At 33.3% G+C, this 24,911-nt stretch overlaps 1 protein-coding gene across 10 annotated transcripts in view; it reads left to right on the forward strand.

Moving 5' to 3' along the window:
• The first annotated feature begins 16,586 nt into the window (after positions 1-16,586).
• Positions 16,587-24,911, forward strand: part of LOC139488090 (rab11 family-interacting protein 4A-like) — a 44,478-nt gene continuing 36,153 nt past the window's right edge. For 8 of the 10 annotated variants that reach the window (XM_071273463.1, XM_071273465.1, XM_071273464.1 and 5 more), the window contains exons 1-3: positions 16,603-17,036; positions 19,474-19,591; positions 23,242-23,306. In XM_071273463.1, the coding sequence (XP_071129564.1) occupies positions 16,905-17,036; positions 19,474-19,591; positions 23,242-23,306 (315 nt within the window). In that variant the 5' untranslated portion in view covers positions 16,603-16,904. Of the gene's footprint in view, positions 17,037-19,473; positions 19,592-23,241; positions 23,307-24,911 lie in introns of all 10 variants that reach the window. The other 2 variants (XM_071273468.1, XM_071273467.1) reach the window with 2 other exon arrangements.

The following is a 24,911-nucleotide window of genomic DNA, read 5'->3' on the forward strand; positions in this document are numbered from 1 at the left end:
TTGTATTCTGCAATTCTTGGAACACAAAAATAATAAAGAATGACAGGAAATAAAGTAAAGTGGGGAATTCAGTTTAACAACATACAGTTTGTGTTTGAGTTTTAAACTTAGCCTTTGAGTGTTAAAAGTTTCACAGTTCTTGAGTTATGTCCCTTTTTAACGTTATATGCTAGCTAGTGAGGGCATCATCTGTGTCCCTTTGGACACATTCCCCATTTATTTTTTAGAAGTTACTATTAATTAAAATTAATTTTAACCATGACATTTTATTTTAAATGAGTAGTTATTGTTGCAAACTCCATTAGAAATTTGAATTGAGATCATTTTTAGAATAAGGGAAAGGGGAGATGAAAAAAAGGGGGGGGGGTTCAATTTTTCAGATTTCAGAAATAAAAAGAAAATTTCTTCAAACATTTTGTTTTTGAGAGGATTAATATTCAACAGCAAAGTGAATTGCTCAAAAAGCAAAAAAAAAAAAATCAAGTTCATTAGACCACATTCATTCTGTGTCAGAAACCTATGCTGTGTCAACTATCTAATCACAATCCAAATTCAAAGCTGAATCCAGCTTGAATGTTGTGTCCATACTTGCCCCAAGCCTTCAGGGTTCAACCTCTGCAGTCGTATAAAGCTGCGCCCTGCGGAGCATCTGGTTGGTTATTGCTTAAAACTTACCACACTTTTTAGTTATATTTATGTTAAGATCTGTATAATTTTTGGTGAAGATTTACAATTTTATTTTAGAGTAATAAGGGTAAAAAAGGAGGGGGTTCACATGTCGCACCATATGTCAGAAACTATTTATGATTATTGCATAATATTCACACACAATACGAAGGGCGTATCATATGCTCATGGCGCAGCTGTTTATTATGGTTTGTTCTTAAATTGGAATACTATAGCCCAGGCGCCTGAGGTTATAATCCCTCATTCTGTATGCTTTCCCCCCAAGTCAGGACCCTGCAATTCAATGGTTTCCGTTGGTTTCTCTGTTTCACATTTGTTTTTCGTTTATTATTTGGTAAATATTTTTAAGTAAGTTTTTTCGTTTTAATAGTTTTAGATTTGTCATTTTGGGGTTATATATATATATAGAAAATGTAGTAATTGTTTTGCTCATTGTTGAAGGCCATACGGACGTCGTTGACCTATAGTTGTTAATTTCTGTGCCATTTGTTCTCTTGTGGAGAGTTGTCTCATTGGCAACCATTCCACATCTTCTTTTTGTATAGCTTGTGACTTTTGTAGCAAAAGCGAGACAGCTATCCTACATTCCTTCGTCGGTGGTGTGGTGTCCATAAAAGTTCACTCTTTGGTGAAAGTTTTTGGAATTTTAATAACTTTTTTAAACTGCCCTCGGTTTCTACCAAACTTTGAAGGAAGCTTGTTTATGATGTGAAGATCATTACTATCCAGAATTAATTTTTTTTTAAATCGGTTTATCCGCACTTTACTTATAAATGGGCCTACTTTTTCTGCCAATTACATCCAGTTTAAAAAAAAAACCATTGATTAGATTTATAATCCAATATTGATTTTAACTCGATTGAACCGAACCAAAAGATATATATAGTATCTAAAGAAAAAAATGTTTTCACCATTTTTTGTTGAGCCTGCTACATTTGGTACTTAAAACTTTTACAACAAAAGTAGGCGAGACCCTTACGATTTTTTTTTCTATGATGAACTCTTTCGATCATAATATATTTTAATGATAAGATGAAAAGAAAATAGAAAGTCTATGTACATCTTATATGAGTCACATTGACAAATACAGCATGTACAGTGTGGTCCAAAAAATGTAGAAAAATCAGAAACTGGAATGAAATACTCTGTTGTCTGTGGTTCTGTCATAAGCACATATATACTTACAAGCCGCTTTTGTAATATAAAATAGATAATTATGCATTCATATATTAGAATAAGAAAAGTCTGACAAATTAAGACGATAAAAATTATAATCATCACTGACACAAGAGTAACCCGGACAGTTCAAATAGTTTATACTGCAACGACCTGCAGGTAGAATGCGAATTACCTGTCACTAGATTCGAGGGGGAGAACAGGGAGAAAGGGGGTAGGAGAAAGGAGAGGAATTTAAGGCTGGGAGAAAGTAGAAAAAGTTGGAGAATGGAGAAAAAATAAAATATCTCTCCTTTTAAAAAATTATCTATAAATATTTCAAGAAAAAATATCTCATAAGGAGATGTTTTATTCTAATGAGAGAAAGGAGAACGGGGGTAGGAGAAAGGAGAAGAGGGATGAGAGAAGGGAGAAAGGTACTCCCCTTCAGATTCGTTAATAATGTACAAAAATATTTGCACTATAGAAACAAATAAATTGAATTTATTTTTCTTTTAGTTATCATTTTATAATCATATATATATCATGAGTTGAACAAGCGCATGGGTGTAATTAATACGCGTTACTTAGTTATCAAACTGTGTAATGACCTTTTAATTTAGAATAATCGAGTTCAAATATATCAATATTCATGTTGTAACTTATTGTCATTTTGACGTATTTTTTTTAAACCAATGGCAAGATACGATTTATTTTTCGACTTTCTCTGTTATTTAGTCGTTTGGTATGGTAAAGTCCCAACAGCTTCGAATAAGATCTTCCCAGCATATTAGCATTGGTTTCCCTCCCCCTTACTTATATTCCCCTGAACAAACTTAGTTTGAAACTTGGAATCTTACACAGAGACAGATAGATAGCAGTAACTCAAATCGTTACGTAAAATGATCATAGAATGGGTTTAGAGTATACCAATTATAGTTAAGTACCCTACTGTTTTCGCGTGTTTCTACACCAGAACATCATTCAGATCACTTGATCGGAAAACTGATTGATTCAATGATTGATTGTTGGTTGTTTACGCCGCTCTTAGCCGAGGGTCGGTATACATATAAGAGTACAATGTATGGTTGAGATAAATCACAAAACATACTAAAATGTCAACAAGTTACCGGTCACAGCTAAAATATTTTGTAAATGTGATTATTATTTTGCTTTAACATTAAATTGTGAATTGATTTTGTTAAGCTATTACTAAAATGTGATAATGAAACACTTGTTAAGATTTACTCTTTGAGTTGTAGCACAATGTTGAGAAGAACAGCAAGGAAACGTAAAGCAAAGGGACAGGAAATTACTCTCCCGAGGAACGCCACTACAAGGGCCGAAATACTTGCAACAGGACACCAGACACAGACATCCATGACAAGGCCACCAACATTTTCGACAGCTATGTCTACATCTGGACCTATCCCTTACACAACCAACGTAGGATCTGTCACATCACTACATTTAGGTGCCAATGATGCAACTGCTAGCCAACAGAGCTCCACATCAGCAGATACACACACTGTGTCAAGCCACACACACCTCACAGACAATAACGTACCCATGCAAAATGCAGGTAATCAGTTTATTAACTTGACACCTACATGTTCATCCAATACTAGTATACCACAAATGTATATCCCACAGCAAATATACGGGGTAAATACTGATATTGCAATAAATGTACCACAAAATATAAAAGACAAAATTTATAAAAGTGAATATATAGATTTGGCTGTTTTATTAGCACAAAACATGACATCAGATTCAAACACGCAAAAGTTAGTGGTACAAAATGGGCAAATTGTCATGCAGTCTGCTCCAAACCTGTCAAAAATCTTTGGTATTGAGGTGTGGACATCCGCCTTTATAATATTTACAAGCATTTATTGCAATCTTCATCCTGGAAGATTTCAGGAGTTGCTCAAATACATGAGTACAATACGTTTAGGTGCCAAGCGTTGTTTAATTTAGGTTGGAAGCATTATGATGAACAATTTCGTTTGCGTAAAGCCTTCGACCCTACTGGTTCCTGGGCTACAGTTGATTCTGAATTATGGTTGATATACATTAATGGTAGTACGGAGAACAAAAATGGTAGTACTTCAGTTAACTTGAACACTGTGTCTAACTTGAAATGTTATACTTTTAATTATGAGGGTAGTTGTTTTAAACAATCTTGTTTTTATAAGCATGTTTGCATGCGTTGTGGTGCAGGTCATCCTGTTATAACCTGCCCAAATGGGCAGACATTGGCTTTGCATAATCAAAGACCTACTTATGCTAATCCAAGATTCAGGTCACCTAGACCTCAAAGCAGATATAATTTTTCATTTAGGCAACCTGGTTCAAACCCACGACAGAGACCTGCTAACGCTTTTATGGGACATGGGGCATACCCCCATAAGAATTAAATGTTTAGAAGCTTGTTTGGTAAGTTACCCTGACAAAGTGGTTGCTGCTGAAATTTTATTTGGTTTTTCTCATGGTTTCAGACTCCAGTATACAGGCCCTCGCATTCATTCTTTTTCAAAAAATTTAATTTCAGCTGTACAAAATAGTGATGCAGTTTTACACAAGTTGCAAGATGAGGTGAAGCGTGGTAGAATGTTAGGGCCTTTCAAAGTTATGCCCATTTCAACCCTCCGTATAAATCCTATAGGTCTTGTGCCTAAATCAGACAGTAGTTGGAGACTTATAACAAATTTATCGTTCCCGCCAGGTGAAAGTGTAAATTCATATATTGATCAAGTATATTGCAAGGTGAATTACACTTCTTTAGACACTATTTTAGAAAAAATTTATGAATGCGGTTTGTCATCAGAACTGGCTAGAATTGATGTTAAGTCAGCTTTTCGGAATTTGATAGTAAATCCTGCTGATTTTGATTTGCTTGGAATTAAATTCAATGACCACTTTTACATCGACAAATCTCTTCCTTTTGGATGTTCGATATCGTGTAATTTATTTGAAAAGTTTGCAACGTTCCTTCAGTGGCTTGTTGAAGAACGTAGTAAGTTACATTCAGTTGATCATTACTTAGATGACTTTATTTTTATTGGTGCCAAATCAACTGGCCATTGTGGTATTTTAATGGAAGCTTTTAGCAAGGTTTGTAATGAATTGGGGGTTCCTATTGCAGAAAACAAAACAATTGGACCTGATACAGTCATCCCCTTTTTGGGTTTTGTAATTGATACTGTTCGTATGATGGTTATTATTCCCCAAGAGAAATTGGAAAAACTGCAGTCTGAGTTGAGTTCTTTATTGCAGAAGAAAAAGATAATGTTGAGAGAGCTGGAATCTATCACAGGTTTAATGTCTTTTTGTTCAAGGGCAATTCCTTCTTCCCGTGCTTTTATACGTAGGTTTTATGATCTCATTGCATCAGTCAAGTGTAAAAAGCATCACTATAAGGTTAGATTAAATAAAGAGGTTAAAGCTGACGCTATGCTTTGGTTACAATTTTTAAACATTTTTAATGGTCAGTGTTTTTTCCCTGAAAGAGTTTGGTTATCAAATGATATTCTACAGCTTTTCACAGATAGTTCTGGCAATCAATATTTAGGTTGTGGAGCTTTCTTTAATGGTAAGTGGTCTCAGTTTAAGTGGCCTCAAATTTGGTGTTCATCACCCATATTGAAAAATTTGGCTTTGCTTGAGTTGATTCCTGTTATTCTTGCTTTGTATTTATGGGGGGAATTGTTGCGTAATAAGAAAATTCGCTTCAATATAGACAACTTAGCTCTAGTGAGTATAGTTAACAAGAGAACTTCTAAGGACAAGCAAATAATGAATCTTATTCGTCCCCTGGTGTTGTTAACCATGCTTAATAACATTCAGTTTACTGCTGTGCATATAAAGGGTTCTGAGAATAAAATAGCCGATGCCATTTCTCGTTTTCAGATGGATCGTTTCAGATGTTTGGCCCCAACAGCAGATATTTACCCTGCTCCAATTCCACTGGAATTTATGAATGTTATTTTAGACCTTTAGTAAGCAGTTTGATTGAAAGTTCCATAGCACCCAGTACATTGCAGATATACCAAAGAGGGCAAGCACTTTTTTATGAGTTTAGATCTCTCTATGGTTTAATGAATACGTGGCCTATTCCTCTTTGTGACTTGTTAAGTTTTATTGCTTACTTGTTCAAGAAAAAATTAGCGCATTCAACTATTAATTGTTACGTTACTGGACTGGGATTTTTTAGTAAGGCAAACAATTATGAGGACATTACACAAAAATTTGTAGTTCGGAAGCTGTTAGAAGGTATAAAACGCTCAAGGCCTAAGAAAAATGATTTACGTTTACCAATAACCAGAGATATGCTGAAATCTATTATTTTTTCTTTAGATTGTGTTTGTAAAAGTCGCTTTGAATTAAGTTTATTTAAAGCTGCCTTTTCACTAGCTTTTCATGGTTTATTTAGGGTAGGAGAATTGGTTGTTACTAATAGTTTACAGAGCCATACATTACAGTTATCAGACATACATATTTTAAGTGGTTTGCTTCAGGTGTGCATTCCTTCTTCCAAAACAGACCAGTTGGGTAAAGGTTCAAACATTTGGATTTATCCTCAGTCAGATTTAAACATTTGTCCTGTTAATTTGGTTAGCGAGTTTATTAAGTTGAGACCCCCAGTTTTAGGTCCTCTTTTTTGTCATTTTGATGGTAGTCCTTTATCTAGGTATCAGTTTGTGACTTTATTAAAAAAGGCTATTGATTTGTCTGGTATTGATCAAACTAGATATAGTTCCCATTCTTTTCGTATTGGTGCAGCAACCACCTTGTCAATGGATGGGGTATCAGATAGTGAAATAATGCGGTTGGGTCGCTGGAGTTCCAATGCTTACAAGGGTTACATAAGAATTTAGTATCATTTATTTGCCTTAAGTAGTTGATTGTATTTGTATTATATATAGGTATTGTAGGTGATCCTGTAAATGTCTGGATAGTAGGATCATCTATAGTCAAGCACGCTTTTGTGACAGCTCGTGATCGGCCTGGTGGGGTAAACTTAGGTCTAGGTCGATTGAATGCCTCATTTTGGTGGCAAGGCAAGGGTGGCATGATAGTGAGGCATGTTAAAGCTCAGCTAAGAACAATGAAAAAATATGAGGATCCACCACAATTTTTATTATTACATGTAGGGGGTAATGACTTGGGTAATTCCAAAGTGGGGTTTTTGCGTAACGAAATAAAGAACATGATTCGATGGATAATGAAGGAGTTTCCCACCTCTAAGTTGGTATGGTCTCAAATTTTGACCAGGTTGAAATGGCGTTATTCTAATGACCACAAAGCAATGGACTTGTGTCGCTATAGGATAAACAACTCTATTGCCGCCTTTATAGTTAGCTGTGGGGGTTACTACGTTAAACATCCAGATATTCATGCAGATCAAAAATTTTTTCAATCGGATGGTGTCCACTTGTCATCCTTAGGAAATGAATTGTGGCTGAACGTATTACAGGGTGCAATGGAACATTTTATTCAAAACAAGGACTGTGCTTCCACTTTTCCTTGTTAGTTATATATTATAGGATATACAAATAAAGTTACAATCATTACATGTATATGATATACAATTATAGTTACAATCAATATATGATATGCAAATATAGTACATCAATATATGATATACAATTACAGATACTATTAATTTAGAATATACTTATACAGATACTATCATATATGTTATACACATACGTTACAACCTATATATGATATAATAATACAGATACAATCATCTATATGTATATAGGACTTGTTGTTTTGGTTAATTTTGTATGTTTCTTTTACTTGTGTTTGTAAATATTTTTCAAACAATTGTTCGATAAAATCAAGGATTATCTATCATAATTATCTGGTTCACAGCTTTGCAGCGAACCGCCCTTTTTATGGCGGTTGACAGAGTCTCTGTTTTCCTCCGTCAATGTGGCAGAATTCGCTGCATAGAATCTTAATTTTAACTATGACATTTTAGGTTTTTGGATAATACAGACTACACTTGTGTATCCCACGGTGTTTTCTAAATTTGAAGCACCCGTGTATCCCACGGTGCACCTTTACATTTTAATATATCTATCTATCTATCTATCTACAAGGTTGCCATATTATCTTCGGGTAACCAATCATTTATCTATCTACATATACATCTATCTATCTACATATATATATATTATATGAATCTATATTATGAATAAAAGCTGTGGCCAGATATCGCCAATCCATATATGCATTTTGTTTTAATGGCACCATCTGAGATAATGGAATTTAAGTTAATAGACTTAAATTCAGTTATCGCTGGGGCCTCTGTCAGATAGTGTTTCCTTTTTTAGCTTTACCAATATGAGTGACGTAATATTCTGTGACGTAATTAAGTCTTTTACAGAAATTCCAAGGAAGCAAGCTGTAAATTTTTATTGTTAGCGGAAAATTTGTAACCCGCCCTCCCACTCCTTTTTGTGTGAGATACTGCTCTTTTGCATTTATTTTTCAGGTTTCTGTCCGTGGCAGTGGTAATCCAGTTTAGACAAGGATGATCTTGACTCGTTTGCTGTTCAGACTAAAGACTTTATTTGAACTTTAAGCATCATAAATAGATTCCCGTAAATGGCAGAATTCGCTGCATAGAATCTTAATTTTAACTATGACATTTTAGGTTTTTGGATAATACAGACTACACTTGTGTATCCCACGGTGTTTTCTAAATTTGAAGCACCCGTGTATCCCACGGTGCACCTTTACATTTTAATATATCTATCTATCTATCTATCTACAAGGTTGCCATATTATCTTCGGGTAACCAATCATTTATCTATCTACATATACATCTATCTATCTACATATATATATATTATATGAATCTATATTATGAATAAAAGCTGTGGCCAGATATCGCCAATCCATATATGCATTTTGTTTTAATGGCACCATCTGAGATAATTACCGCTGTACTACATTAAGCACCCAACTTGCATTCATGTTTATGTAATAGTTGCCGCTGTACTACATTAAGCACCCATCTATCCAGTTGTAGGTGTCGGCATTTTGAAAGTTGAAAATTGTGTTCAAAAGTTTTTATCAGCGATAAATGGTAATCTTCTGGGGAACCAATATTTAGATAGTACCTGTTTTTTACTTGATACTACCACTAGGGGCTTCGATAATGGTACATTAAAATATTCTGATCCCTAATTTGATGATAAAATATTCTGTGCCAGAAGAGGACAAAAGAAAAATTATTCATGCCTTTTAGTGTTAAATTTTGAACCAGACAAGTTGATTGATGGCGATGAAAAACTTAATAAAATTATTAGCGCTTCGACAAAACAACCTCACCCCACTTTTAAAGTAAAATGGTTGCTATCTTAAAGACAACGTTTGGACTGGTTATCATACACGTAGCTCCATTATAGGTTCTAAATCAACCACTGTTTTATTATAGTAAACAAAAGGAATAGATGTTTTTGTATTAAAGGATATTACTGTCCCGTATTTGCATTTTGTTATTTGGGTATTTTGAAGTTATCGTACGACAATCGACTTTTAGCAAACTAAAAGTTCACATGTACACCCAGTCAGAATGGGGCGTGCAAGAGAAGCCACACTGTCAGCTGCATGATGGATTTTCCCCATTTTTGGCCGTACACCAATGTCGCTCTCGAAGAACCAGTACAATTTTAAACGCTGAATTTGAAGTAAAGAATTCACATACGGAACGCTGAAACTGAAATTTGAAATTCAAGCAAAATAAGAACAAAACAATTAAAGAGGTGTTTGACCAAAGTGAAGTTAAAACATATTTAAATCCATCTATAAGGTCTACTTTGTCCTAGGAAGTTGAATCTTACGTTTCTTGGTAATTTGTATGTAAACAACCTATTTCAAATTATCGATTTTTTGTTGTTGCCAGTGACAAATATTTCATGAATGTTCCGGAACAAAATAGCAATAAATGCAACAGAGAGAGAGTGTGCATAATGAGGACATATAAAACCTTTGAATTAGTTTAATTGAGGTTTGGAGCGGGCGTATGACAGTACAGTAACTGCTAGCCTTATGTATAGTAGTCCATTGTTATTTTATTTTCATTGTCATGCATGTTAATTAGTTTCTTAGTTTGTTTCCTATTCTGACATAGGACTTGTATTTCCTATTGAAGTGCGTTTTACTGTTCGTATTACTGTGTGTTTTTCATTCTTTATTGGCTAGAGGTATAGGGGAGGGTTGTTATCTCACGAAACATGTTAAACCCCGTCGCATTTGTGCGCCTGTCCCAATCCAGGAGCCTCTGTCCTTCTAAGTCTTGTATGATTTTGATTTTAGTTCATTGTTATGTTTCGGAGTTTAGTATTACGTCTATAATGGCTGAACCAGTACACTTTTTTGTCTAGGGGCCAGCTGAAATACGCCTAGCACAACTTTTATTGCGACGCTATATTTAAGTATTCCTTCCGTATCATTTCTTGGAACTGAAATACATCATAAAAGGCAATATATTATCATCATGCAATCGATAAACAAGAAAGGAAAACGTTTTAAGTTGTATGCCAGCCTACCGAAGCGCTTTTTCTGGATCTACCTTCATCAGGAACGTCAAAAAGGCGAATAATAATTTATGGTTTACTGCGAGTTGGTCATTTTTCACTGATACTTCTAAATGTTGGGCACTGGGAACACAAAATAGCTTTGAATTATTTATCTCAAACGCTAACCTTATATAAGAGATTTAAATTAACGTAGTTGATTCCGGTTTAAATAGGTTTAATTATTTTTATTTTTTTTGATAGATGCACAACCTTAAAATTTCAGGATACTGTTATCCCATGTGATGTTTAACATGTTTCATAAAAAAAAACCGACTTCTTCTTTTCATTATTTATTTTGTTATTAAGAATGATTTGATATATTTCATGCTATTTATTTATAACTAAGAATAGTTCTTATCAGAGCCGTGTTTACATCAGTGATTACAGGTACCCCTCTTGTCGCCCCTTTATACTTTCGATATTTTAAGCAAACATTTAAAAAATTAAACTTTCAAAAAGTGAAATAATCAAAATTGCACATTAGGTTTAGTATTTTAAAAGTTTGATCAAGTTTCTAAAATATCAAATTTATAAACGATATTTAGAATTTTGATATTTTGATAATTTGGTTAAAATTTCAAAATTTCAAAACTTTAACACAATTTGGAATTTTGATATTTTAAAACTTTGATCAAAATTCAAAAAATCTAAAATTTCAAAACTTTTTAAAACTTTGAATTGATAAGTGTTACACGGACCATTATTACATGGATTCCATTTATCTACCTCTTAAAAAAAATACGTACAAGTTCTTCCATGATGTGTTACCATTTATTATTCACGGAAACCTCACCATGAGTTATTAAAGCTGAGCGCACCTTAAAGGTGTACTTGAGTAGGCCAACATTTATTTTATCTACATTTAATTCTTATATAACTAAAGGAAAGTCTCGACTGATTTAGCACAGTTACATAATTTACAGAATACAAACAGAATTTACATATTTACATTAAAGAAATTACAGAATACAATACAGAATTTACAGAATGCAAAACAGCATTTACAGAATACAATACAAAATTTACAGAATACAAAACAGAATTTACAGAATACAATACAAAATTTACAGAATACAAAAAACGAATTTACAGAATACAATACAAAATTTACAGAATACTGAAAACGAATTTACAGAATACAATACAGAATTTACCAAATACAAAACAGAATTTACAGAATACAATACAGAATTTACAATACACATGCATATTGTGAAAACCGTTAGTGAAGGGCAATAATAAGTATTAGGATACTGATGAATTTAGCCGCATGTTGACTTGTTTGTAGCCAGGTGGTGGCCAGGTGGTTCAAGTAGTTGATCTACAGAAATCACTACCTTGTCAAACACTGGTGTTGTGAGTTCGAACCCTGTACCTGGCAGTTGTGTTCCGACTCTGGTGTTGTGAGTTCTAACCCTGTACCTGGCAGTTGTGTTCCGACTCTGGTGTTGTGAGTTCTAACCCTGTAACTGGCAGTTGAGTTCGAACCCTGTACCTGGCAGTTGTGTTCCGAACCGTGTACCTGGCAGTTACACTGGTGTTGTGAGTTCGAACCCTGTACATTGCAGTTGTGAGTTCGAATCCTGTACCTGGCAGTTGTGTTCCGAACCCTGTACCTGGCAGTTCCGACTCCGATCTTAATTGACAAGGATTGCCAGTGTTTCTGCTGAAGGTCACTGATTCTCTCGCTGAATGTCACTGATCTCTCTGGGGACTCCAGCTTCCTTCACCATTCAAAGGTGGGCACCATGTTTTAACCAATAGTTATGAAAGTGGCGTTAAACACCACAAATCAATTAGAAAAAAATATCCAGATACTAGTAGATAGCACATATACTGTTGTCTCCGTCACGCTACTCGTTCCTTTCAACCTTCCACTTTCTAAAAACGTTCATCGTTTTCTTTGAATTGTCAGCAGTACTGTGCACACCCTTAATTTGAATTTACAAGCATAGTCCATTATCTCATCAATGCAACTATAAAACATAAACGTTCATATTTTTATTTTAGTTGTTAATCTATGGAAATTTTATCTTTAATTAAAAGTAAAAATATATCGTTATCTAAGCAGTAATTTTTAATTTCATTCGAAATATTTGCCACTGGACATTATGCTAGAACAATCAATCTATCAGTTACAACGGTTTCTATTTTTGTCTATTTTCCTTTTAATTTAGAAAACATTTTTGCCTTTTAACAGCAATGACGTCGCTAGAAACAATTCCTTTAATTCTCATGTTGCTATTTTCTGAACCAGCTATTGTTTCAGGAGTGATGACCAATGACTGTTGATTTGATCAGCCCATACAAGTAGCTAGGTCAATGTAAATTTCAGCCTTCTCTATGTCTAGGTCTGGTTTAACGTCTCTCCTTTCATATCAACAAAGCTTATCAGAACATTCTGCATCCACAAATTGGGATGTTTTTTCCAAACCTGAAGAGCGAAGTGCCACTATTGTGTCAATAAGCCTTGCAAGATCATAGTCACCCATAATTCCTATTTAACACAAAGGTTCTTCTCCAACTTTAGATGAGTTTCGGGTCCCCCCCCCCTTTTTTTAAACGACTAAACCAGTAGAAACCCCTTGTTTTGTTGACTCGTAGTGTCAAAGGTATTTTTCTCTAGTAAAAAAAAAATATTTATAAGTTTCTAGCATTTCTTTTGTTGCTCGAGATAGATGGTTTTTTATTTTCTTTTTTTCTTTTTTAACTTTTCTTATATAGCTGCAAAAATTTACAGATACCTATGAAGGGCCACTCGGGTCATAACTCATTATGTTACACGAACGCAAGAGGTACGCGTAACAAGTTGTTTACGTGACCTAGCTAGAGGTACGGGTTACTCGCGTTCACTTACCCTAGAGGTACAAGTAACATTTTGTTCACGTACCCTATTGTTACACGTAAATATTTGTTCACTTATACAAGAGGTACACGTATCTGCGGAATAACCTTCATACCCTGTGCACAATGAACTCGTCTGCTGGAAAATACCCCTTGATCATGTAATCCGAAGGCATATATATACAAGCCTAAACGAAAAAATATATACAAGTCTAAATTGAAAACAATTAAAGTTCAAACCTATAATTTCGTTGTATAAAAACCGCAATTTTTATAAGTATGCATGCAAAACATTTTCTTGGTAAGAGTGGTCTAAGTACAGCACATGTAGACAACATTCTCCAAAATACCAAAGAAAGTAAAAAGGAAGTTTTAACAAAACGCATTTGACTAGCAGGTCGAACAATGGATGTTTTTAAAAACCCTGCTGACTGCCATTGGCGTTTGCCTTACCGATCACCAGATGTAACGAAATGGATTTAATATATATAATTCGTCTAAGATTTGTAAATTCTTAGAAGCATTTTTTTCCTTCCCTGGTCGGGATTTGAACTTGAATGCTACAGAGATATCGTGGCACCAAATCCTCTTGCACTATGTCCGACACGCTAGACCACTCGACCACCTAGACTCAATAAAAAAAATCAAGCTATTGGTGGCCAGTTGTTACCTTTTCTCGTCAGTTTTAATCTAGCGTCGTAACACAGTAAACGATATATAAGGCATGCAGATGGGATATTACAGATCAGCTGCATTAACTATAATAGGGGATCTTACAAATTAATGTAGGATGCAGTCACAAAAATAATTATATAATAAGAACGTCTAAAACAGTGACAACTCTATGACAGTTTTATCCATTGGATCACCAGTGATGTGGGGTACAATGCTGAAATCCATTGAAATTTTATATATGTAATTCGTCTAAATAACAGTCTAACAATGTTTTCTCAATTTTAGATTTGTAAATTTGCAGAAGCAAACTTTTGTTCTTCTCTGGTCGGGATTCGAACTCGTGCTACCGTGAGATATCGTGGCACCAAATCGCCCTGCGCCTGTGTCCGGCGCGTGTGTTACTTTTTGTGTTCATATTAAATTGGTGGTCATTTGCTTCACGTTCTGCATGGTCGTGCGTATACATCTTATAGAACTATGTTCTTCAATGTCTGACCCGCGTTCCCGTAACTCCTTAATTTCGTATGTCTCTTTTATTCGTTGATTCTTTGTTTCCTCTAGCTCACGAATTACGCCTTTACTAAATCGTGCTTTTAGAATTATGCTTTTAAGGTTGAAAGTTTTTACCTATTAAAACGTTTTAACCCTCTGCATTTGTTTGCACCTGTCCGATGTCAGGAATCTGATGTTCAGTAGTTGTCGTTCGTTGATGTGGTTCATAATTGTATCTCGTTTTTTATTTAGATAACACAGTTGGTTTTCCCGTGGCCCTTTATAGCTTGCTGTTCCGGGTGAGCCAAGACTCCCTGTTGAAGACCGTACTTTGACCTATAATGATTTACTTTTAAAAGTTGTGACTTGGGTGAAGAGTTGTCTCTTTGGCACTCATACGAAGTCTTCTAATATCTATATAATATCATAATGAACGATTTTTCATTCCGAATTTAACACTTTTTGAATCAAAACCGACATTTACTGATGAGTTTTCTCGTCATTTTTGCAACTCGAAGTTATCTTGCTTTTAATTTAATCTGGATTTTTTTATATCCAGTTGTCCATGAAAATTGATGATTCTAGTGAATTGTCTAAAACATTTGCGCTTATGCCAAAAAATAACGTTTCGCTATAGATTGTGTAAAATATGTTTATTTGCAAATTATACACGAATGGGCCATCAGTAAACACAACAGTCAAGATTTACTAGTAAAAACATTAGACAAATAATTTGGTTGTTGACAGTTTTTCCACAAAACTAACTTAATCGGATGTTGTCTATAATGATGTTACAAATTTATGTTTTGGAGAAAGTTTCATTACCAGAAACCTGGTACCTTCAGCCTCGGTAAAAAATATGTGTTCTCCGTGTATTCATCGTCTGTTGCTAGGGTCAGCTTCGCAATAGATGTATCCGATATATGCGTTGTCAGAGGTCCTCGTGCCATTATACAGCTAGGGTAAATGGCATTCCAACAATATGTCTGTAACCAAGAGAGAATATTTCGATCCATAAACTTTTCTTTTAAAGACCGGCATGACAGTACTACATACCCCTGTAATATAAGAACAATAACAATATCTTTAAGCAGAAGTAATTAAAGGATTAACAGGTGCCCAATTAAATTAACACTAGATTAAAGGAGAAATTAGTGTCTACTACAGGTTATGACAATTATATGTCAAGTATTGTCCTAACTATAACAGAGAATAAGTAATTAAATAAATAGTTATTGAAATCCAGTCCTTTGACAAAGATTATGACAATTAATCCGTGTAAAAAACACGTGTCTTAATTTTCAAATAAAAATTCCAGAACAATTAAATATTAAATGAAACATATGCAAATATAAAAAAAAAAGTGAAAAAAAAATGAAATAAGAATTTTACACATGAAATGCATGTCTTCATAGTCCGGTCATAATTGATTTTTAAAACTTACCGTTGTTCATTTCATATATGCCTGCAATAATAAATGCTTTAATCTATATTGCTTTTCATGCTTAATTGGCTATAACATTGCTTATGTGTTTTAAATTGACCGGTGATTTTAGTAATAATTTCTTACTGTCTTTTTTTAAATATTCCTGCATATTAGTATAACATAATTGACTTTTTTAGCCATTTCTTGCTTTCACAATGTAGTTCTTGTGATCGGTATTTTAGCTTCAATGTAAACAGAGGCATGTTCAACGATCTTCAACTTAAAAAAAAATATCCCGAATGCCACGGTTTTAATTGCATCCAGTTTAACATGTTTAATACTTTCTCACACTAAACCAAGGATCTGCATAGTAAGACTATAGTATAGAAATCCTTGCTATAACACATGCGGTTGTCTGATTTTTTTTCTTCAAAAATACCATATATTGGGGTATATTTATGATTTTTATTTAAAGACAAATGCTGATCGATGCATGTATGGGAATACAGATTTTATTCATATTAATTTTAATATTGAGATAAATCTCAGTTTGTTATCTGAAATCATATATTTCATTCCTTTAGACATTATATAGTGATTTAATAAGTCTTACGATAGAGGTTCAATGTTTTTCCGTTATTTACGTTTTTTCCGAATTAGTTTGACTAATTTTTGAAGAAAAAAATAACGAGCACCTGTTTAGGTTATGTCCCCTGTTACAACAAACTGGGAATACACAAATTCATCCGCACACAAATCTACATAATTGAAGCCACCGAATTCATGCTAGAACGTGTTATGATTTAGTCAAACTAATATTTTATGATTTATTAGTTACTTATTGTTTGTTTCGTATATTCTAACAGATGAAGTGCGTTATAATCTGACAATTATGCATAGATTTAATTCTAATCGTATGCATTTCCGGTGTTGACGTGGGGTGTTGTTAAACATTGCAATCTACCTGTAAACATTTGGGGTCAATATAGGTAAATTTATTACTCAGTGGGTGTATATAGCACGAAATGGAAGAGGACGTTCGAGACAAATTGAGAGATATATTCGATGTCTGTGATGAGGATAAAGAAGGATTTATAACCATTGATCATTTTAAGAATTTGGCAAAGGAACATTTTGGTACTGAGTCTGATGGCCAGGTAAGCTGTGACAGATGTCGATTAGATCATTCTTGGCAATCATTAAATAATCAAAACCAATTGACACCTACTGCTGGAACTAAATGGTATTTGTTAGTGACTCGATAAACTAATATGGTTTCAGTTTGTAGTAAATAAATATGGTCTATAGATTTCTATTATGCCATGTATGCAGACTGATTGCTTCCTGTTTCTCAAACTATTAAAACTACCTGCTTGTCAGATGCATAACACATATGCAACATTTAAACTACATTTCCCTGTTATTTTTAAAATTATGGTTACATGAACGTGTTTTGCATGGGTGTATATGAGTCATGTGAGTGTCCTAATGACTTGTATATAGATATACATGTACTGCAAATATTTATCCCACAGAAAATAAATTGCCTTGTCAGTACAAATTCCAATAATGTATGGACAGAATGAATATACAATGTACTATTATATATTTTTAGGGATCTATAGGTAATAATGATAATAATAAATTTTAAAGCTATATTAAAAGTAGTCATAGTATACCTTAACACAACCAATGAATATTAACTCAATTAATATTTTATGACTTGGATTGTAATTGACATTTCTTTGACAAAGTTTATATTTTCAATATTGTAAATTAAACCCCTATTTTAAAAAGGAGCATACACCAATAGTTGCAATCACCTTGACCATGTCGACCATATGTTTATTCAAACAAAATTTTTGTCAAAAAGAATGGCTTTACATTAAGCAAGCAGCTTTATTGTTGTTTTGTGTTCTTGTTTTTTGCTGTTGCACCTCTGTCCCAGGTAAGGGAGGTTTCGTCCCATCTTACAGTTCAAATGTTCAAACCCTCTGGATTTTTATGTACCTGTCCTACATGTAAGTCAGGAGCCTGTTGTACAATGGTTATCGTTTGTTTGTTTAGTTCAATAGTGTTTCTCACTTCTTGTTTTTATATACAGATTCTGTAGATTAGAATGTTGATTTAAATGTACACGAGTCATTTAGCTTGCTTTATTGGTGTGAGCCTAGACTCTGTGTTGAAGAATGTCTTTGAGTCTATGACCTATGAGTGTTAACTTTTTATACATTGTGGCTTGAATTGAGAGTTGTCTCATTGGCACTCATACCACATCTTCTAATTTATAAATAATGATGTCTGTTACGATAAATTTATAATGTGCATTAAATATTATGCTAAATGTCTCCTTTTCTAAATTTGTGCTTCCATTGTTTGTTCATCATATACATTGTATATATGTATGTATGTTACTGCAGATGCTTTTGTTTAAATTCTGTGTTTTGTCACAGTGTTGAGAGTTAACAGTGTCATGAATATATACCATACATGTAGGTATATCACTTTAACTTTCCTATCCAGTATCAACTAAATAAATATAGACCTTTCAAATTATCTTAAAATTAATCAATTAAATTTCCTGTATTGTAGTACATGTACTTAATAATATATGTCTAGATCTATATTTAATGCACATGTACAAATACAACAAAAATATTTAAACAAAAGTACATATATATTCATTGTTGTTATGAGATGTTATGGTATTACCGTATAAATTAAAAAAAATGAGAAGCATTATAGATAATGATACAACTCTCCTCCAGATACCAAATGACATATATACATAGAACAATAAGCAAAACCCATAAGAATATTTCAAACCATGAACTGACATCACTTTTTATCATGTATCTGAATAATCTTTGTACAATTATTTCAAAACAAAATATCATCTGTTAAATCTCTTACCTGTATATAATTTATGTTTTATATAATAAATCTATGAGTCAAAATTGAGAGCTTTGTTTTGAATTAAAATATAACCTACCTAAATAGTTTACTTAAAAAGCTATATCTGCAATGATCTGGCTCAACTCTTTTTCCTCGCTCTGGTTCATTAGTGTTTGTATGACTTTTTAATATTTTTTCCCAAATTCGTCCTTAACATGCATGAAATATTAAAGCTACTGGATGTTTAACAAACAAACCCCATCTATCCCAATTATTTCAAATAAAATATCACTACAGGGATGCTATTTATAAAACATTGCAAAAGTGGGTCCTAGAATCCCAAGATCTTTGCTACAAAGTCCAGAATAAGAGTATAGAATTACCAAAACACCTCTGTTGACTTCAAAAATACTACAAGATTTTGGTTAAAGAAAGAGATAAGTCTCTTAACACAGTGCTTATAAAGAGCCGGAGGAAACTGAATATTTTAGAGTCAAATTAAGCATGAAATATTGAAACTGTCTTAATTGTCCAGAGTCCAGAATTTAAGGTATACGATGAGATACATGTAGCTATGGAAAATATCTCATCTTGGAACTCCTTACAGATATGAACTTCATCAACAAGATCAAGATAAAAACTAGTTCAGTTTTTAATTTTTAGACATTTCATTTCAATTATTTTGCCTTTTTATTTTAGGAAATAATTGGTATCATTCAACTTTTGGACCCAGATGGTAAAGGGAAAATAAGTTTTGACGAGTTTTGCAGTGGAGTTGAACAGATCACAGATATACGATCACCCACCAGTACTCCAAGTAAATATATATATAACACAAATCAGGGAATAAGCTTAACAGAGACCCAGTAGAAAAGGTAGCCAATGCTACTGAACATTTGGCTTGGTTGGGGTCCCTAAATTTTGACATGTTAATATTCCCATATGGTCAATACAGTATTTTCAAATTTTGTCAGTTGGACCTCCGGAAGTGAAATTTTAAAGTATATTCCTCAGCTGATGTCAAATTTGATTAGAGAAGTAAAGATTATCCTTTACCACATTCTGACCATGATATTATTTCCAAATAAAATAGATCGTCGAGCTGGCTAATAGTTCAATGTACAACATGGAAAATGCCTGAACTCATATCTACAATGTACATGTTGATGGTAGTAAAAAGGAAGAAACTAGATGGTTTGTCTTTAATACAGATTAAATCTAATCCTGGCCATTGGAAAATGTTCAACAATTGATTTATATTATTAAAAAGTTGGAAATCATACCACATCTCCTTATTTGTTATTACTTTATATTATAGCCTTGATATATTCATGATAAAGTGATATATTTTTTTTAGCTTTGTGGATACCAATTTTCATGGTTTGAGGAAAAATATACTTCTTCAAATTCTTGATTTTTACAGGTTTGCCAAAATCTGCATCTATTAAACAGTTTAAGCCTATAGAAAATGACTACTCCATTGAACATTTAAAGGAGTAGGTTCTTTTATATAACTCATAATTTTGGCCCTAAAAATCTTTTTTCAAATTTTTCAAAGGTTAAATGTGTTGTAAATTTAATGAAAACATATGCTAAAATGTCCAATAGTTTTGCAGCTAGAAAGAGTGTCGTTTGTAACGTATGAAGCAGATATACAACTTTTTCTTAATATACTTTCAAATATCATACATTTAACAATATGAAAAAAATACCTTTGCAAGGCAAATATTTTGGTTCCTGGCTCTACTCTTTTATGGTTTGACTTGACCTATACCCACAAAATCCACAAAAACTGGTTTTGATAACAAATAATGACGAATTTACAGTAGGTAAGGCAGCAACCATTTGATTTTCTGGGGGGGGCTATGGTTTTTTTTTCTGTGCAAACTTTTTTTTTCGCCTTTGGCGAAGAACAATCTATTTTTTTAGCGACAAACCGAAGACAATTTTTTTCTTTCAATTTTAGCATTACATATAGTGGCAGCTGAGGGTGAAACAAACAATTTTTTTTACTCAGGGTCCAAAACAAATTATTTTTTTCACCAAAACCTGGAAACAAACTTTTTTTTCCAAAAAAAACCATAGCCCCCCCAGAAAATCAAATGGTTGCTGCCTAAAAGGTAACTTATCGATTGATTGATTGGTTGTTGGTTGCTTTACATCCAGTAGCAAATATTTCATGCATATTCAAGACGAGAACAAGTTAACAATAAATACATGTCCAATAAGTAGGTCTTGCAGTAGATGCCATACGGGGTTAAAGGTTTGGGAAATTTGGATTGCCACTGGAATATGAGGGTATATTGGGTAAGGACAGAAATTTTGCCATACAACAGGTCACCTACGGACCCCTCAAAGAGTTGTTGCAAGGGTTCTTAACTGGCAGAGAGTGTGAAATTCTCTTTACATGAGGCATCAGATTTAATGTCCCAAATCTGACGACATGGCTGCACACTTGAACATTCTGGACTGCCAAACAGATCCCCTACTTTGGCAAGCGTTTTACTGCCGGTCGGAAGAAGACCTTAAGTTAAGTGACCATATTTCTATTTCCCAGTCACCCTTGGGGTAAAATATCCAATTAAACAATTAATTATAAAGAAATAACTTGGCCAAAAATCAAGTATTGATAGGGATGAAAGGAATCTATACTTTAACACCTTCCCCATTCAAAAAAAATATTAAAAAAATGACTCCAGGATTTTTTGAAAAGAAATGCATTTTGTTTTCAAAGATAAAAATATGACAGATTGAATTAATATTTCAAGGTGCGATATGCTTGACCAGTACTAATATCTTAATTTCTCAATAAAATGCTATCCATTAATTTATATTAATTCAATTATTTACCTTTCCTAACTTTAGTGACAGCAGACAATTAAACTTTAATAAGATTACACCACATGCAGCTCTTAACTCTTGTAGACATGTGTGTGGTTATTACTATTTACTGTTTATTTAGCACCTGTAAATACACCTATATCAAACCTTGGGGCTATTTGACTTCAGGTGGGTATATCATAAGTAGGGGATCACTGATTATATAACAAAGAGGATACCCTGTCTGTGAACCAGATTGGGGTTATAAACTTTTGACCAATCAAGTGACTTGGTCAATTTTACAAATTCTCTATCATTGTGAAGGTGAGCTGTTGATCACTTCATTTATCCATGTTTTTCATGGCAGAAGATAGTGCTAAATTTTCAAGAAGAATATGGCCAGTTCTAGGTCTATTTGTAGTTTTTTGAAACTTATAATGAATAGGTTTCTGAAATTTCTGAGGAGAAAATTTTCTTCAAGTGCTAAAAAGTGTACCCGTGATGCATCAACAACAATTCATGTTGAGCGGTGTACACAGACTGTAAGGAGAAATTCTCATCCTCGTCAAAAACGTAGAAAGGTATCAGATATTTCAAAATCTGGTTTATCTTGTCATTGTCATAGAAGGGATGTAGCTGTCCAGGTTTCGAGAGAACATGTAAGGACACTCATTACATGTTCTGAAAAGACAGGTAATTCTGCATTTTTATTCATTTTCAACAATCCACTCATTGTTTATACATTTAGTCATACCCATTTAACAAAAATTACTCTAGGTTTACACCTCGAAGTTGACTAGTATACATCTACAGACTGTTGGGAGGAATTTAAGACTTTTCTTTGCTCATCAAAATTGAGGAAGTTTTAACTTTCTGAAATCCAGGTGTGCAAAGCTTGTAGACATTTTCAGTTGCAAAGTTTTCTTTTTCATGTTGTAACCACAGTCATTTTTTTTCTAAAAAAATTATGAAGAATGTTAAATGCTTCTATAAGTAAATATTTTAGATGGTTCTTAATGTTTTAGATTTGGGTACCTTTGTCTATCACAGCATTGAAAGGGGTATTTTGTCTTATTTAACTTATTCACAAAAATGTAAATTGTTTTCAATTTTAGATTTTAAACATAATGTGCTGGAAGTTGTTGGCTTTATTTATCTGTCATGTAATCTTTCCAACTCAAATAATTTCTCGATGCTATGATTACTGTTAGCTAGGTGTATAGAAATTGTCTCAAATTTCCATCAAACTATGGAAAAGAAAATTTGAATTCATTTTGATACGAAGCCTTATACATTTTTCTAATCTGAAAAAATAGTTACAAAAGGCGTTGGATATGCCCAAAATGTGAACTGAGTATTTTGATAACTTTTCATATACAATGCAATTGCATTAAACCACTAAAAGTATGCAAATGTATACCTTTTTCTCTTTATGGTTTGTTACCAGCCAATGAACAACAGTTTAGTCCAGCCAACTCGTACATAACAGGCATGCTTAATTGGGGAAAGTATTGTAATTAAATAAATTTGTACATATTCCATGTAAACAAGTATAAAGGTATGCAAAGGGTTAAGCAATTAGTTTCCAAATTCAAGAAAAAGTTAAACATGTACATGTAAAAAAATTATTTTGTTTTACTTTTTCAGTTCAGAAAAAGGATCCATTTTCGACTTTAAATTTCGATTTGTTAGGAGACGTATCACCCACTGAGGTAAGTATATGTATAAGTTTACAAGTTATATGATCTACAGTTACATGTAGGTTGTCAATCTCTGAAGCAACTGCCTCCATCAGCAGGCAGTATCCCTCATTCACCAGTTCAGTCAGCCATAAGAACACCAGTTTTTATTTCACGTTCAGCGTGTTTTTACTTTTTTATTTGACGTTCAGTCGTGCAAGACAGGTGCCTCGTTCAACGTGTTCTGCTTATTTAATTTTACGTGCATCGTGATTTTCAGTCTTATTTTGCGTGCTCGGTATTTTTCAAATAAAATTCAAACACTTGACAGGGATCGTCAAGAAATACTTTTTTAAAAGCCGTAAACCAATTATATCATAAATGTGTATACTAAATCGGGAATATCAAGTAAAACAAAGAGTTAATATATACAAGAAGACAGTGACTCAGTCACAAAAGGTTCAAATAAAAGTATTTATTTTTCGTGCAACGTTCATTATAGAAATTATTTCACGTTCAACGTGAAATTATGTCTTATTTCACGTTTTTTTCGTGCAAGCACCCCTCCTTTACCACCCTCATAAAATAATCAGAATAAAATTTCAGAAATATTTTCTAGTTTACATGTTAGAATCCCTTTTCAGAAGTCTTTCCATATCTTTTTACAAAAACAAGTTTAATATAAAGTCCATATCCCTGAACTAGTATACATTTTTGTTTAGGCACAAGCTTAGAACGGAAGTTACTCGCTGCATTGAAGACCCATTGGTGGACTTCGGCTGTTGTCTGGTCTTTGGGTTTGTTGTCTCTTTGACACATTCCCCATTTCCATTTTTAATTTTATGTATCTCCATGTATATGTTATACTTGTGGACCAAACTGAAAATGTTAAAAAGTCCATTACATCTCTTAATTTTTCAGAGATTTAAAAAAATTTGCAATAAGATAATTAGTTATTTAGTTTAACCCATATCTTTATTATCTAAGCTAATTTGAATATTTTATCTTTACTTTATCTGACATTATTTTTGAAGGCCCGTTTACATAATCAGTGTTGTTAAAGCATCTTCCAATCCTAATAGCCAGTTTTCAGCAAATCATGATATTGTATTATCCAACTTTTCTTAAATCTTATCAGTAAGATTTGTTATGCTATTTTGACTAGGTCCCCTTTTATCAATTTATTCCCTCCATCCCTCCCTACATGTACTTTGAATTTGACATCTGCTTTTATTTAAATTTCCCCAACCAAGTTTGATTCCACCAAAGTTTACAAAAATCTGACTTGTATTCTAAATTTTACTTTAATTTAGTCTGGTTAATTGATACAAAATTTATATGTCGATACCTATGATTAGAATTCGCTTGAGGATATAATTTATTTAACTTCATATAATTATACTAGAAGGTTTTCTGTTTGTAAGATATAAAGATAAATTTCAAAGCAAAGTGCCAAATATTTAGGTAGTTTGTACCAAATTGTTGTTCAATGACTTGAGAAAAATGGCTAATATTTTTGTCATTGTTTAGGTCAGTTAAAATGAAAATCTCTCTAATTTAAATGTCGAAAGTTTGATCACAAAGATTAAGTTTGATCAGTGATCTTAAATGGTCAGTATTTAAACATTTCAAAAGATA

The sequence above is a fragment of the Mytilus edulis genome, chromosome 9, assembly GCF_963676685.1.
Source record: "Mytilus edulis chromosome 9, xbMytEdul2.2, whole genome shotgun sequence".
NCBI classification, from domain to species: Eukaryota; Metazoa; Mollusca; class Bivalvia; order Mytilida; family Mytilidae; genus Mytilus; species Mytilus edulis.